Source organism: Megascapheus bottae, chromosome 1 (assembly GCF_031878675.1).
Source record: "Megascapheus bottae isolate mThoBot1 chromosome 1, mThoBot2.hap1, whole genome shotgun sequence".
Classification (NCBI taxonomy): domain Eukaryota; kingdom Metazoa; phylum Chordata; class Mammalia; order Rodentia; family Geomyidae; genus Megascapheus; species Megascapheus bottae.
The window spans coordinates 44263221-44281053 of record NC_143509.1 but is presented as its reverse complement, the minus strand read 5'-3'; the positions used below and the strand labels follow the sequence as shown (position 1 = coordinate 44281053).

The 17833-nt window shown below is 40.1% G+C and overlaps 1 protein-coding gene and 1 pseudogene across 1 annotated transcript in view; both read left to right on the top strand.

Annotated features, from left to right (window-relative positions):
* The window catches only part of LOC150069042 (peroxisomal bifunctional enzyme-like), a 37432-nt gene that overhangs the window by 10586 nt on the left and 9013 nt on the right, over nucleotides 1-17833 (top strand). The window contains 6 exon segments of the mRNA XM_090330330.1: nucleotides 542-641; nucleotides 1524-1727; nucleotides 4528-4634; nucleotides 6911-6915; nucleotides 9731-9828; nucleotides 10889-10895. Of these exon segments, the coding sequence (XP_090186456.1) occupies nucleotides 542-641; nucleotides 1524-1727; nucleotides 4528-4634; nucleotides 6911-6915; nucleotides 9731-9828; nucleotides 10889-10895 (521 nt within the window).
* Nucleotides 14434-14954, top strand: LOC150069043 (proteasome subunit alpha type-5 pseudogene; annotated as a pseudogene).

Genomic DNA, 17833 nt, shown 5'->3' with positions numbered 1-17833 from the left:
ACTATTAGTGGATGAATGCTAATGGGATATGTGTTTCAAGTTATCAGACAATTCCTTGTTCAACACATAGAGAATGTATATATTTTTAATTGGTTAGTACAAGTTTTAAGTTAGAACAGAGTAAAATAAAATAATATTGCATTAAAAATGGGCTTATTAGCTTAGTGCCAGTGGCTCATGCCTGTTCACCTAGCTAGTCAGGAGACTGAGATCTGGGGCAGGAAAGCCCATGAGACTTTTATCTGCAATTAATCAACAAAAGGCTAGAAATTGAGCTATGCCTCAAATGGTAGAGTTCTGACTGTGAGCTAAGAAAACCTCAGGCCCTGAGTTCATGCTCCAGGACTAACACCCACCACACCCGCCCCCAAAAAGCCTTTATTTAATGACACTATTACTTGTTGCATAATGAGTGAAAGAATCTTTAGTGGATGTGTACCTTGTGTATGTGCTTACTTGTTCAGAATTAGGCAATGTAAACCTCTGAAATGGTAGAAATTTAATTTTGACTAATTTGCTTCATATACTTTTTTCCTTTTAGTTTTTCTGTACTCCATGGAATAAAAGAAGGACTACAGAAAGCTCTATCAGATGGTACAATGAAAGCCACTGTAATTTCTGGATCAGGTGGAAAACTCTCTGTAGGTAAATAACCCTCTCCCACTGTCTCTAGAATATAGGCACAGACTTTGATCAGTAATGAACTAATCCTATGGGTGAGAACTTGGTGAGTGTAACAGATAGGGCACACTAGAGCAGGAATGAGAAACGTGGTGGGTGAATAGACAGTTTTCTCCCAAGACACCTAAAGAACTCTTTGGATCTTTTATGACAAGGCCAGTTGGTGCATAAACATAGTTTTAAAAATCTTACTGAGGGCCAGGAGTTGGACCTAGTGGTGGAGTACTTGCCTAGCATGCACGACGACCTGGGTTCAATTCCTTGGTATCATATACATAGAAAAATCTGGAAGTGGTGCTATGGCTCAAGTGGCAGCCACAAGCCTGGAGAAAGCCCAAGGACAGTGCTTAGGCTCTGAGTTGAAGCCCGGGACTGGCAAAAAAAAAATGTTGCTCTTTATCCTAAGAATCCACAGATCTTAGAAGGCTCTAGGATTCTCATGCGTTTTCTCATATTTGATTGTGCATTTCCCAGGGTGTGTCTGCATCTAAGGATGGAAGTGTCTCCCTGAGGGATCTGATCAATAAAACAGGCTGGGGGTGAGGGTGGGGATTAACCCAGGGTAGGAAGGATTCATGGAGAGGGTGAATGAGGATGAATATGGCTGAAGTACTTTATTTCCATTTATGAAAACAGAATAAGGAAGCCAGGTGAAATTGTTTGGGAAGGGTGGTTGGAGGTAATGAAGACTGATAGAGGGGGTCAGTTTTGGGGGTACACTGTATGCATATTGAAATACCACAATAACCCTTGCCCCTTGTAAACTAATGTCTAATCATCATAAATCTAAAGAAAAAGAAAAAAGTTATCAGGTTCCTTCCTGTGAACAAAGTTCAAACCAGAACCCTCTCCTCTTGTATATTTGTTCTTTGGGTGCTGACATCCACCACTTCAGCAATGCTGGCTAACCTGACATCCCAATGGGAAGTGTAGTCGATGAACTACAGAGAAATAAGAAGCCTGTGGTGGCAGCCATTGAAGGTGTGGCTTTAGGAGGGGGACTGGAGCTGGCCCTGGGCTGTCACTACAGGGTTGCACATGCACAGGTATCCACTGAGGTCCATGTTGGTTTGAGGGCTTTCCGCAGGGCAAATTCTAAATATGGTCATAAGGATCAGTCAGGTGATGGTTTTCAGTGGTGGCTGCTGGTTAACAAGTCTCAGATATGTCCAGCATTGGTGGGAGGCTGTCATGTGATAGGACAGTGCCTGTTCAGATGGAGAGATTCTTGTATTCTAGTTGGTAAGTAGCCTGCCCTGAGCCCTGTGTGTGTGTGTGTGTGTGTGTGTGTGTGTGTGTGTGTGTGTGTGTGTATGTGTATGTGTCTCCCCGTCTTTTTTCCTCTCCTTCTCCCTCCCATCCTCCCTCCCTCCCTCTCCCTGTTTCTATCTCTCTGCTTCCTCCTGTGCTGGTAAATCATTTTTCTGTCATGGACTACTGGGAGATTTCTAACATCATTCTTGGGCCTCACAAAAGTACAAGCAGACCAGCTGCCAGCAGCCAGAACGAGCATTTGTTTGACCTGTCATGTACTATTTTTCAAACAATATCTTACATTTATGTCCAATAGGCCTAGGTCATCATCCCATTTACACTTTTCACATAAAAAACAAATTTAATTTTTATTTCCACTCAAAGAGTTACATTTTGTATAAAAGTATACAAATAATGGTTTTTATTTTTTATTTTTTCAGTATAAAAAAGTTGCCTTGATGGCATATTATGATGTAATGCTAATTGCTTGTAGGGTAGGTAAAAATGTCAGTATTCAAACCTAATATCTACCTGCCGTCTTATAGATATGAACCAATGTTCACCAAGCACGTATTTTGTATTTGGTTGCATTGTACACATAAAAATGTGAGCCACTGAAGCCAGCTCTAATATATTTTTCTAATAGACTTTATAATATTCTAATATAATATAGTATAATATTTGAATATAATTTTAATGAGCTATGTGATTTTCCATAATACGGGTTAGGCAGACTGTGCCTACTTATTTAATTTTTTAACTTTTTATTTTTATTGCTAAGGTGATGTACAGAGGGGTTGCAGTTACATAAGTCTTGTAATTAGTACATTTCTTTTTTGAACACTGTCTTCTCTTATCTCCTTTAGTCATAACCTTCCATCCCTTTCTTCTCCAGTCCTAGACTACCAGGATACCTCTTCCCTATCACTGGATTGGTCTGTTACCAGTAATTTATTCAAATGGATGATAACATATGTGGTCTTCTGTGACTGCCTTCTTTCACTTAGTGTGTTTTCTAGGTTCATCCATATTGAATCATTAATCAGTTCATTGTTCCAGTCTGTGACTGAATATTTCATTCTAAGGATGTCCATAGTTTGTTTAACCTTTCATCAGTTGATGGTCATTGAGATTTTTCTTACTATTTTGGCTTTTTAAAAAACAATAATGCTCTGAAAGCTTACACAAATGATTTTGCTGGACATATATTTTCATTGGTCTTGTTTGATACTTGAGCATGGCTTTGGTGGATGGTATAGTAAACCACTCTGTATTTATACTTTGAAGAACTACCAAATCATTTTCCAAATTGTCTACATTATTTAGCATTTCCACCATCAATTTATAAGGATTTTTGTCTTCATATCAGCTCAAATACCTGATGTCTCTTTTCTAAAAATATCTATCTCTTATAATGCACTTGAAATTGTATCCCAAGTAGTTTAAATTTAGTTCCCCTTAAATCTAATGATATTAAGTATCTTTTCATGTGTTCATTGGTGATTCATAGTCCCCCCCCACTTTATTTTGCCAGTCCTGGAGCCTGAATTCAGGGCCTGGACACTATCCTTGAGCTTTCTCAAGGTTAGCAATCTACCACTTGAGCCACAGCACCACCTCCGATTTTTTCTGTATATGTGGTACCCAGGAATTGAACCCAAGGCATCATGCATGCCATGTAAGCAACCTACTGCTAGGCAAGCACTTTCCCACTAGGCCACACTCCTGGCCGAAACTGTAAGTTTTATGTTTTGCCAGTCCTGGGCTTTGATCTCAGGGTCTAGACGCTGTCCTTGAGTTTCTTCTATTTTTTTTTTTTTGCCAGTCCTGGGCTTTAACTCAGGGCCTGAGCCCTGTCCCTGGACTTTCTCAAGGCTAGAGCTCTACCACTTGAGCCTTAGCACCACTTCCATCTTTCTTCTATGTATGTGGTACCGAGGAATTGAACCCCGGACTTTGTGCATGCTAGACAAGCACTCTACCACTAGGCCAAACTCCTGGCCCACCTGAGCTTCTTTTGCTCAAGAATAGTACTCTACCACTTTAGCCACAGTGCCACTTCTGGCCTTCTCTGTTTATGTGGTACTGAGGAATCAAACCCAGGGCTTCTTGCATGCTAGGCAAGCATTCTACTACAAAGTCACATTTGCAGCTCTCACACCCACTTTGTTTTAGAGGGATTTGTCTATTCCAATCCTTTGCCATTTTTAATGGATTGTCATTTCATTGTTGACTTTAAAAGTTCTTTATGTACACCTGGTATAGGTCCTATATTCTGTCCCATTCTCTGGATTTCTTCTTTGCTTTCTTGTGCTTTCTGGTTCCTTCAGTGACCAAACAAGTTGTATATAGGTTCTAATTTTGTCTATACTAGGAGAATAAAGTTGCTAGCAGCTGGGGATGTGTTTGAGCATAAACACTTAGCAAAGCCTTATTTATTATGTTCATCAAAGACTAGAGCATACACTGTGGGAAGTCAGGCTGAGTTCAATGAAACATGTACTTTGAGGTGTAGGAGATCCTGGAAGAATCTTGTCTAACTCTGAGTATGCGATCTCATTGTAATGGCCTTTCTATTTCAATGTTTGGTAGACTTAGATTGGCTTCACAGAAGTCACACTGGGAATCTTTCCTGGTGCAAGAGGAACCCAGCTTCTCCCCAGACTCATTGGAATTCCTGCTGCACTTGATAACCTCAGGTCAGTCTACACCTTCAGGCACCTGTCTAGATCAATGTGAGGCAGGGCCAGCACTTAGAAGCATTCTGGTTTATCATCTTCCTACCCACATAACAGTAAGGGGATAGTTTAATTTCTTTCCTCTTTATTTTATTTGCTTGTCTATAAAATGGAAAGAGTACCTCCCCTGAGCACTTTCCAGATTTTAGCTTAAAGATCCATATGCAAATCTTTTATGTAAATGTGGGTACAAGGTGCTGGTCAATTTAGGGTAATAAAATGTAAATGGCTTTTAGTGGATCCTGATGGTCATATAGGAAATATTTCAATCTGGTAGGAAATCATAATATACACACAAGTAAATATTACAACTAACTAAAGTATTCATTTCCCAAGGGTTAAAATATTAGCTATAACTGGGTGCTGGTGCTCATGCCTATAGTTCTAGGTACTCAGGAGAATGAGAACTGAGGATTAGGGTTAGGCCATACCAGGAAGGAAAGTCCTTGAGACTCTTATTTCCAAGTATCCACAAAAAAAAATTGAAATGGTGTTGTGGCTCCAGTGGTAGAGTATTAGCCTTGAGCAAAAAAGCTTAGGGAAAGTGCCCAGGTCTTGAGGTCAAGCTTTAGGATAGGCATTACAAAAGAAAAATCTATTAGTTACATATGCACATCTTTTGTCTTACAGACAGAATGTGGATAATATAACACCAAATTCTAGGTTAATAACATGTATCTATAAAACATAAAAAGGCTTCTCAGAGATCTGTAGAGTCTTGATTCAAATCTAGCTTGGAGAGAAAAGTCTACAAGGCTCCATCTCCAAAGTATGCAGAAAAAAAAGCCAAGTTTGGATCTACTGAGTTCAAATCCTAGTATCAAAACAGGGGTGGCTGGGAGCAGGACAGAAAGTCTGAATTTTAGTTGAGGCAAAGTTGGAAGAGGAATACATAGCTATTTAGTTGAGACAGGTGTCATTAATTATGAGTCATTAAGTCAACAGCTTTGCCATTTTGTTGCTCAGATTTCCATATACATGGACAATAGCCATAACCAACTCTTTTATGGTGATGTGTGATGATTAACTGAGATTAATATTAATGCATACTTGGCTTAGAGCATGATATAATCAGTACATTTTAGAGAATTTAAATTATTTGATGTATCTTATGTGGAATTCACAAGATGCTTGCAATCCAACATACCACAGAAATTCACAGACCGTGAGTCAGCATGAATGATAGGAAGAAATGATAACAGTGTAAAACGAGTCTCTAAATTCCCAACACTGGTAATGTGGTTTAGGTGGTAGAGTGCTTGCCTAGCATGCAGCCCTGGGTTCAATTCTTCAGTACCATATAAACTAAAAAAGCTGGAAGTGGCGTTGTGGCTCAAGTGGTAGAGTGCAAGCCTTGAGCTAAAGAAGCTCAGGGACAGTGCTCAGGACCTGAGTTTAAGCCCTAGGCTGTGGGGTGGGGGGAGAGGGAGAGGAAGAAGAAGAGGAAGAGGAAGAAAAAAAAATATTAAAGCATTTTGGGGGCATTCTTTAGTGGCCTTGTTCTTAGTTCTGAAAGATAACCAAGTTTTTGTGGAAATAAGGATAAAACCTCACCTTTTTGACAATAAGAAATGAAGTAAATTGAGTTAGCCCTTTTCCAGAGCCCTGGATCAGGAAATACCACTATTTTTTTGCATGACAAACATAAGAGGTGAAAATAGTAATGATGTGAAGCACTGATTTGCATAGAAAAGGTCACAGTAAATTAGAAGAATGCTGACAGTAGAATCATACACCTATCTTTGGAGGAGACTGTATAATTTGGGGAGGTTTAAAATAGCATTTGGAAAGGGTTCTAAGAAAAGAAAACATGTTTTAACTTTGGAAAAGTTAAAAATAATAAGAATTGGTGAGAAAGAGAAAGAGAGAGAGAGCAAGTGAGCACACCAGCTTAAGAAAGAGCTTTCTGCTCCAGTGCCTTAGGATTTCCATGACAGATCTACACAGGTGTTTTATGAAGCCCATTAGAGTTGGCTTTTCATCCACACTAATGTAGCCCAAGTCAAAACAAGTTTAAAGCTCAGCATGAGAATTAGGATTAGATACTCACAGCCATGTCTGTAGATCATTAGTTCCTAGAAATAAAAGCACTGGAGGAAGTGGCACTGTGGCTCAAAGTGGTACAACACTTTGAGCAAAAATCTTCAGGGACAGTGCCCAGGCCCCAAATTCAAGCCCCATGACCACCATCACCAACAGACAAAAGCACCGGAATATTATTGACACTGAAAGAGTAGCAGTGGTCCTCTTTCTTTTTTGTGAAATCCACCAAGGAAATACCATTAGTGCTAAAATACCGATCAATTCCTCTTTGGGCAGTTGATCTCCTTCCCTGCATTGTTGCCCCACAGATTTATTGGGACCCCGGTTTCTGTCCTCCATTTTGTATTTCCTTAGTCCTCTTCATCTGGCAAGACTAACTTACTCACCTGTCACACAAGTGACTTTTCTATGGGGAACCTCAACCCCGACACCATTCCTTACTGCCCCCCAACTCCTTCCAAGAGGAGACCTGGAAATCAGTTTTCAAAGGCACATTCACAAATGTACTGCTTTAGCCAAGGAGCATCAGCACAACTGGTCAGGGAAACCCTTTTGTTCTCTGAAGTACTGCTCACATTCAGGACGGGGGGACACAATGCTGTGAGAGCAGGACAGCACTGGAACTTACACCACCAGAGGTGACTCCATACCACTTTTCAGAAGGCAGAGTGGTGCTGTGCAGAAAGCAAGCAATGGCATTGGGTTCTTCTTTCTTACCCCTTGGCAAGGAATACTTAAGATCCCTGCCTTCAAAGATACAAATATACATTCAATGATATCTTAGCCATTGGTAAAGAGCTCCCAAGGCATCATACTTCTGGAGAGATATAAAACATCATCAAGAGCTGGAATCATGGTTCAAATAGTGTGGCATCAGCCCTGATCAAGAAAGACCTGAGGCACTGAATTCAAGCCAAAACCAGAAAAAAGAAAAAAAGTCAGTTGTAAACGGTCCTCAAACTCCTGTCACACTTTAGAGGTAGCATGGTCTATTGTCTACAGTAAGCTACCAATACATTACTAAACACTAGAGGCTATCAGCAACACCAACACCAGACTCCTAAGTGTTATTACTTTCAAAGCAGGGTGCTATTGATACTCGGGGTCACTGACTGCAGCCCAAGAACCCTCATCATAGTTTAGCTAGCTTAAGGTCACAGGCCATTCTTCTGCCAAGGGCTCGAAGGAACAATTTCCTTCCTTCCTTCCCTCCCTCCCTCCCTCCCTCCCTCCCTCCCTCCCTCCCTCCCTCCCTCCCTCCCTCCCTTCCTTCCTTCCTTCCTTCCTTCCTTCCTTCCTTCCTTCCTTCCTTCCTTTCTTCCTTCCTTCCTTTTTTGCCAGTCCTGAACTTGAGTCCAGGCTTGAACTCAGGACCTGGGCACTGTTCCTGAGGTTCTTTTGCTCAAGACTAGCATCCTATCACTTGAGCCACAGCTCCACTTCTGGATTTTCCTCTTAATGTGGTATTGAGAATCAAATCCAGAGCTAGACAAGCACTCTACCACTAAGGCACTTTCTAAGCCCAAAGAAACTATTTTATTTTATTTTATTTCCTTCCTTCCTTCCTTCCCCCCCCCCATTTTGTTCTTTGTTGGTCATGGGGTTTGAACTCTGGGCCTGAGTGCTGTCCCTGAGCTCTTCAGCTGGAGGCTACCGCTCTACCACTTGATCCACAGCCCTACTGCTGGTTTTCTAGTGGTTAATTGGAGATAAGAGTCTCACAGACTTGGGGCCAGGAGTTTGGCTGAGTGGCAGAATGCTTGCCTAGCATGCACAACAATCATGGTTTCATTCCTTGGTAGCACATACATAGAAAAAGGTGGAAAATGATGCTGTGGCTCAAGTGACAGAGCTCAAGCCTTGAGAAAGCCCAAGGAAAGCACTCAGGCCCTGAGTTCAAGTCCCAGGACTGACAAAACAAAACAAAAAAGAATCTCGTGGACTTAGTGCCTGGGCTGGCTTTGACCATAATCCTCAGATCTCAGCCTCCTGAGTAACTAGGATTACAGGCATGAGTCACCGGTCTCTGGCTTAAAGAAACAATTTTCTATTCATCTCTGCTTTTATAGATAGAAACCTGACAAATAGGGTCAAAGTACTAGGTAGCAGAATATATTAAGTCTGCCCCATTTCTCCTACATAATTTTTATTATATTTTATATAATGTCATCTTACTTTACCAACTTTTTTGTTTGTTTGTGTTTTGTTTTGCTAATCTTGGGACTTGAACCCAGGGCATTGTCATTGAGCTTTTCCAAGGCTAGCACTTTACCAGTTTAATCACAGCACCACTTCTGGCCTTTTCTGTGGTACCCAGGATTCAAACCCAGGGCTCATGCATGTGAGACAACCACTCTACTACTAGGCCACACTTCCAGCCACCAACTCTGTTTTTGTTTGAGGACTTTTTTTTTTTTGCCAATCCTGAGCTTGTGTACTGTCCTTGGACTCTTTCAAGGCTTGAGCTCTACCACTTGAGACACAGCACCACTTCTGGCTTTTTTTCTATGTATATAGTACAGAGGAATTTAACCTGGGTCTTCATGCATGCCAGGCAAGCACTCTACCACTAGGCCAAACTCCTGGCCCTGACTTTTTTTTTAAAGTCAGCTGCAGTCCTTGGTGTACAGTGTTAGTACTACTTCTATTATCTGAAAATCAACCCTTAAATTCCTAAAGAGATTCAAATTATATAAAGTCCTTCTTTAGAGATTTACGAAGTAGAAAGAGAATTTATTACTTTCACCTCATACTCAGAATTACTGAGGCAGGCATAATTCCTCCTGTGTATCAGCGAGGAAATTGTGGTTCTGGAACCATGCCCAAAGTCGCTCTGACCATGAAAATTGAGCTGCCACTGGAATCCAAGTGTTCTGCCTATGTCTGCAGTGATCTTTCTCCTATGGCAGTCTGAGTGGTCTTCATGTTACTACTTAGAGATAGCCTTCCAGTGTCCAAGAGAGAGAGATCAGTGTTCTGCTTCCATCTCACGTTGTTCTTTGATTTTGTTTTAGGAAGGCATATTTTGGCCAGTGAAGCACTCAAGATGGGGATTGTGGATAAAGTAGTGAACTCAGATGTGCTTGAAGAAGCAATCACATTTTTCCAGCAAGTTGTTGATAAGAAGACAATAACAGATGTATCATGGCAAGGAGTATGACCTAGTGATAGAATACTTGCCTACAACATACACAAAAAAGGCCAGAAGTGGTGCTGTGGCTCAAATGGTAGAGTGCTAGCCTTGAGAAAGCCTAAGGACAGTGCCCAGACCCTGAGTTTGTGCCCAGACCCTGAGTTCAAGCCCAGGACTGGCAAAAACATGTATCACCACATTTGAAACAAGCTCAAGTTGCATTTTAATTTTGAACTCCTTAAGTACCTTATGCATCACCCATGTGGTAGAATGTGAAGTATGGTAAAGATGAATATGCACTATCATGATATGGGCTCTACTATATATTGTATTATTTAATGAAGAAAGCATCATAGGTTTGCCAGTGGTGTCAGTGCAATCAAATTTTATAAATATGAAGATTGTGTAAATGTGTATGATAGTCTGTGCTTAAAGTGTTTGCATAAAGGATTCCTAGAAAATAAAAGGGCTCTCTGGTGCTGGTCATCTCACTGAAGCAGTTGAAAGGAGGTGTTTTACAAATTGTCATTCCAGGCATTTGGAAATTTTACCCCGTGAGTGTTTTTCAAGTTAAGAAATAGAGGAGTGAACACATTCTTTACAGTAGGAGTCAGGCAGTTTCTGCAAGGCCTACCCCCATAGAGCTATGTCCTCCAGTTCCATTTCTATGACCAAGTCATGTTTTTGTCAGGTCTTCTCACTTTACAGACCTATAATGTTCCTTAAAAAGAGTCATTTAAGCACTCTTTGGGATATCATGTAAACCCTAAAAAATCTATTGGAAATGTATTCCTTTTCAAATAAACTTTCCAAGAGTCCCTTTTGAAGCTACCCTAAATTTTCTTTGCTTGTTTTATTGGCTTAATCTGTTCCTTTTCAGTCTGTGGATACTGTCAGCACTAAATGAGCCAAGAGAGGATACAGAGAAAGGACCTGGGGGGAGTGTTGTGGCTCTAGCAGAACCAAGTGTGTTGTATATGTCCACCAGGTGGCAGCAAAGGCTCTGAATGATTCAAGGCAGTCCTTGGTATGCAGGCAGCTGATAGGTATGCTGACTCAGGAGTCACACCTTCCTTTGTGGCTCATCCAATTCCTGTTCAGTGTAATTGTGGAACTGGCACTGGAGAGGTCAGGAATGCTGGGAGACAGGCTGGTGACTCCTAATGAGAAACTGCAAGGCCTTGGCCAAGTGGTAGTGGCTTCTCTATTGTCCTCTGCATTCCAGGCTGTCTTCACCTAGTCTTTAACACTGTGCTTCCTGAGGGACCTGCTTGTTTGCTCAGACCTTGCTTGATTGATTCAGAGCTTATTGGGGAAGGGGCTGTTAAATCATTCTCTGAATTGAGTGACCAGATCACCATGGTTCTAGTTTGAAAATGTCCAATTTCTATTGGACATTCTTTGCCTTAATTGATTTTCCTACTTTCTAATTTTTTTTTTTGAGATGTAACTTTGATTTTCGGTACTTAAGTTCTTGCTGCCTTGGAATTCACTGCATGATTACACACACACACACACACACACACACACACACACACACACACACACACCTAGGCTCATGATAGCCTCCTATTCCCCATTCTCCTGGTTCATCATCTTTAGCTTATTAATTATCTAGTTGAAGAAATAGACTAGAAACTAGTCACTGGTGACACATGTTTGTTATCCTAGTACTCAAAAGTCTAAAATGTAGAGGATGGAGATCTGAAGCCACCCGTGGAGAAAAGACTCTTTCTCCAAAATAACCAGACTGGAGTGTATGGATCAAGTGTTACAGTCCCATCCTGAAAAAGAAAAACTGAGCAAGGGCTCAAGGTCCGGAGTTCCAGCCATGCATCAGCACAAAAATAAAGAAAGGAAAGGAAAAGAAAAGAAAGGAAAAGAAGAGGAAAGGAGTGAGGACAGAAATCGATTAGAGGCACAGGAGGTGATACATTTCTGTAATAATAGTATTCAAAAGACAGAGGAAGGAGGGTGGAAAATTGAATGCCACCCTGGGATACATATGTACAATTTGTTTTGAAAAAGGTTTTTTAAAAGATTAGTATCATTTTCTATTGTAATTATAAAATTAAATTTTAATTATAAATACTAAATTAATGTTTGGGGATGGAATTCATGGTCTTGCTCTTGCTTAGCTGGCAGGCATACATCACTGGAGCCCCATTGCCTGGCATGTTATTTTTTTGCATGTTATTTTTAAGGTAGAGTCTCAACTTATGTCTGGCTGACGTGAGCTACAGTCCTTATACTTGTGGTTCTCCACATTTTTGTCATCCATTGATGACAGACATGCCACACCGTGCCCAGCTATTGTTTGATATGGAGTCCTGAAAACTTCTGTTTTGTCCGAGAGACCTCAAACTACTGTTCCCTATCAATACCTCCCAAGTAGCTAGGATTGCAGGTTTAATCTATCTTTGCTGGCATATATATATATATATTAATTTCTAAAGAAAATTACATGCAATCTCACCAACTTTACATTGTTTACCCACTTGGTGGCAGCAGCATATAAGAATATTATGTGTCTTGATCAAGTCTTGATAATCCATACAATTCTGGCAGTTAACAATTATGAGTAATTTTTAAATCCGGGCCATGAGGATGACATACAGGTATGTAGAATTTCTAGTAATATAAAAAGGTTTCAAGCCAGGCACTGATGGCTCATGCCTGTAATCCTAGCTACTCAGGAGTCTGAGATCTGTGGATTGCTGTTCAAAGCCAGCCTGGGAAGAAAAGTCTCTGTGAGATGTTTATCTCCAGTTAACCACTCAAAACTCAGAAGTGGTCCAAGTGGTAGAGCTCTAGCCTTGAGCACAAAGAGGTCAAGGGACAGCACCCAGGCCCTTAGTTCAAGCCCCACAACTGATTAAATAAATAAATAATCCTCTAGTATAAATTTCCAGAACTGGGGCTATATCTCAGTGGGAGAGTGCTTTCTATCATGAGTTAGGCTCTGGACCTAATCCTCATCTCCACAGATAAACATACAAACAAAATGTGTGTTTTTAGTAATATATATATATATATATAGTATTAAAACTATGTAGAAAGTATGAATACATAGACAATTTGTAAGGAGGGCTGAGTGGAGTAGTGAAAATGCCTATAATCTCAGCTTTTGAAAGCTAGAGACCAGAGAGACCTGGTTCAATTTCTGTCTGGTTCCCAGGCAGAAATTCTGTGAGTCATCATGGTGTTACTGTTCTGTATCTCCAGACACACAGAGGCCTGAGAAAAAATCACAGTCTCAGAGCTAGCCCTGGGTAGAAGCATGGGTCCTATCTGAAGAATACTAAAGAAAAAAGGGCCGGGGATAGGACTCAAGTGGTGAAATGCCGGCCCAGCAAGTCAAGGCCCTGAAGTTAAATGTAAGTACCACCAAAAAATACCCAAAAAACAACACAAAACTTGTAAGAAAATGCACACAAATGAAAGAAAGGTAGTTTCTTTAAGCTACCTTTCAATAGTTCTTAAACGTTTTAGTTTGGGTCTTGATTTTTCTTATTTGTTCATGCAAAGAATTGAGCCGGGAGCCTCATTCATGCTTATGTTCACCACTGAGCTGTATTTATAGCCTTTGTTTGGATTTTTTCCCAAATATTCCTAAATTAATTTTGGGTTTCCTTAGAAATATTTTATTAACCTTTACTGGCTATACAATTCTGACATTTCCACATATGCATATAGTATATTTTGGTCAAACTCGCCTCTTCCCTCACCACTCTTCCTTGTCATTTCTACCCACTTCTTGAGCGAGTGCCCACAGTTTTCATTGTTATACTATCATGTACTCATACAAGAGTTCATTGAGGGGCTGGGAGTTTGGCCTAGTGGTAGAGTGCTTGTTTAGCATGTATGAGGACCTGGGTTTGATTCCTCAGGACTACATACAGAAAAAAGCCAGACGTGGTGCTGTGGCTCAAGTGGCAGAGTGCTAGCCTTGAGAAAAAAGCCCAAAGACAGTGCTCAGTCAGTCCCTGAGTTCAAGCCCTGGGAACTGGCAAAAAAAAAAAAAAGGTCTTTGATCAAATCCACCCTTTCCACTGTGCTGCTTTTCTAGCCTATTTCACTTCCTGTGATTCTTTTTTCCCCCCAACATCTATTAATTGTACACAGAGAATTCAGCATGGTACTTTACACATGTATATCCTATGTTAACTTCTTTACCCACTGTGTGTGTGTGTGTGTGTGTGTGTCTGTGTGTCTGTGTGTCTGTGTGTGTTTATATTGGGGCTTGAACTCAGGACCTGGAGATACTCCTTAGCTTTTTCATTCAAAGCTGGTGCTATACCACTTGAGCCACATCTCCACTTCTAGTTTTTCAGTGGTTAATTAGAGATAAAAATCTTAAGGACTTAAAAATTTCCCATGTAGCCACTGCCTTCTTCTCCAGTCCTTGCCAGGTTCCTCACCCAGTCTGAATATGACAGGGGCCTGAATACTTTTTCTCCTGAAGGAAGATGATTTCAAGTGGAATATGCCATTGAAGCTATAAAGCTTGTTTCTACAGCCTTTGGGATCCAGGCATCAGAAGGTGTATGCTTAGCAGTGGAGAAGAGAAATACCTCCCCACTCATGGAGAAAATTGTAGAGATTGATGCGCATACAGGTTGTGCCATGAGTGGGCTAATTGCTGATGCTAAGACTTTAATTGTGAAAGCCAGAGTGGAAACACAAAATCATTGGTTCACCTACAATGAGACAATGACAGTGGAGAGTGTAAGCCAAGCAGTATCCAATCTTGCTCTACAGTTTGGAGAAGAAGACGCAGACCCAGGTGCAATGTCTGGTCCCTTTGGAGTAGCACTGTTATTTGGAGGAGTTGATGGGAAAGGACCCCAGTTGTTTCACATGGACCCATCTGGGACTTTTGTACATTGTGAACCATTGGCTCTGCTTCAAAGGGTGTCCAGAACTCCTTGCAAGAAATTTATCACAAGTGTATGACATTGAAAGAAGCCATCAAGTCTTCACTCATCCTCAAACAAGTAATGGAGGGGAAGATGAATGCAACTAACATAGAGCTAGCTTCAGTGCAGTCTGGCCAGAATTTCCACATGTTCACCAAGGAAGAACAGGGACATTTAAGCATTTAAGGAAGAGTAATTGTCAGAACTTCTTTGGGACAATTTCAGTTCTCCTAATTGCCCTTACATTTTATTCCCAGCCTCAATTCCTTGGAATACTATGTACTGAAAACAGTTTTCAGTACTTATCAATTTTCTCAGCTTTAAGTATTTTTTAGTTTTGTAAACTTAATTGATTTTATTTGTGATCCTCTATGTACATAGTATTCCAGTTCAGAAATAGTCCGCACATCCCCTCAGCTTCATTGAGATTTAATCTCAGTAAAATGCATCTATTCTTTTTTTTTTTGGGGGGCATTCTCTCCATGGCATTTTCCTTCTTTCCTTTTATTTTCTTTTTTTTATTGTAATTAGTAAAAGGGTTACATGATATTTGCCAGATAGAAGGTGCATTAATTCACATACATTGATACCCTTTCACATGTCTTGGTACCCGTTTCCCTCCCCCCCACACCCCCCACCCGTCTTGGTTTCCCCCCCTTCCCTATCAAATTTCAAATATCCAAATACAAATAAATTCAATATATCAGATAACAAAGTGAGATACTATACCAATATGAGATAACCAAGGGACAGCAAAGGAGATGAGAGACAACATAGTACATTAAGGACAACAATCAGTAAAATGCATCTATTCTAAGTGTAGAGTTTGGTGACTATTGGTCATACTTCTTACATTCAGGGACAACTGCCACAGATAGTTGGCAGATACATCTTAAAAACCGCTTCTCACTTTCTTCCCAAGGTCCCTTGCTTTTCCTTTGGTTCAGGAAGTTACTGACCTGCTTTCTGTCATTGTAATTTTGTGTTTTGTAGATGGACTCCATATACATTTTTGTGTCTTACTTCTTTTACTCGATAAAGTGTTCTTAACGAGCTGGGAGTGTGGCCTAGTGGTAGTGTGGTTGCCTAGCATGCACAAAGCCCTGGGATCTACTCCTTGGTACCACGTACTCAGAAAAAGTTGGAAGTGGTGCTATGGCTCCAGTGGTAGACCACTAGCCTTATAGTGCCCAGGCCCTGATCAAGCCTCGGGACTGGCAAAAAAAAAAAAAGGAAAAAGAAAAAAATGTCACATGTTGTGGCATATTTTAATGTCTTTTTGCTTTTTACTATAGAAATATACTTCCTAGCATAGGTAAATCAAAATTTTCTTACTTATGAGTTGATAGACATTCAGTTTATCTCCACTTTGGACATTCAGAAGTCCACACATTTTCCTTTTTTGGAGGGGAGAGGGTTGTCGGTTTCTCCTCATGTTGCTAGATTGCAAAGTAAATGTGTTCCAAACTTTGAAAGGTTTTTTAAACTTAATGAAGAAAAAAACTATGAATAAACTAAAAGCCATGAAGTTTTGTCAAGCAAACTGGAAAGGATAGAAAAAAATAATGTGTTGAGACTGATTTCAAATAAACTTTCACTACTCAGAATAGATGATGATTGGAAAAGTCATGGATTGAGGCTTAAAAGTACTCATATTTCTCTTCTTTATAATTTACTGTGGAGAAATAATCACAGAATTACAAAGATTTGGACATAGTAACTGATGATTACTAAAGCTTTATCTTTGAAAACAAACATCCAATTTTAGGGGATTACTTGCCCCAAAGATGACAGATATAAATAAATGAAGCAACTCCATTCAGCCATTAAAACTTACTTTCATCATTTGATAAAAATGAAATAATCCTGTGTATAACACTAAGAAAGAAACATCCAGATGGGAAATTTTATAAATATGTATGTGTTCAAATGCCTGTTTACATGAGGGCAACACTAATAAAATAGATTTTTAACAGAGCTTATATTGGGGATATAATTTCTTAAGTTAATGATTTAAATAAACAACACTGATCTTTTCCTACTACTTGAGTCATTATATTTACCCAGTGGAAAAGAGAGATATAGCCAGTATAGAAGGCATAATGTCATGGGAAAATGTACTAAGGATGGGACATCAGAAGACATAGGTTCTATTCTCAACCTTTGCCATGTGGACCACAAAAGATCTCCTGGTACAGGGTCTTTATATTCTCCTCCACAAAAGGAATGGGCTTGCAAAATTGATTGGCTTGGAAACATATTCTGAGGACACAAAGGCTCCAATGGTTGAGTTCCCATTGTTTGGGCATTGTTCCAGCAGAGCAGGTCCGCTGGGTCTGTCTTAAGGATTAGATTCTTAGCCCTTTCACTGTTTATTTTTAGTAAGCACCACTGTTCAAATCCTATGCTTTCTTGGTGTTTCTCTTCATATATAACTGCTGGAAATAGAAGGTAGATAAATAGGGCGGCTCAACAGAGGACTGACTGGGAATACTTAGACTTGCCCCTATTAGCTGCATAGTTTAGCTGTACATACTTCTTCCTTTCATCTTCGTTTGAGGTCTTGTGCTTCTTTCTTTGCCTCTCTGCTCTCCCCTTTTCTTTTATGTTCGCTTTTAAATATAGCTATAAGTTTAACTAACATTTAACTATGTGTGTATAGGAAAATCCATACTTCAGTGAAGGTAATACAATATCTAGATCTGGCATAATGATTCTTTAATGCTCTGAATCAGATTCTCTTGGGCTATTTAGAGCATAGATATTAGGCCACACTCATTCCTCTCTTATTCAGTACATGTAGGATAAGAGGGAAAAAATCTGAATCTCTAACAAGTACCTTGACAGTGCTACCATTGTAATCTGGGAAGTACACTTTGAGGATCATTGATGTAAAGGGCACAAAGGTAAAAGTGGAGATCACTTTTCCTAATTTCAACTTTTTCCATATACGTGCAAACATGATCTTGTCCTAAAGGTACCTATCACTTACACAAGCCTGCTTAAAAGGATCCGTGACTTTTATGGTTTGTAAATAATATCCCAGTATTTAAAAAATATGAATT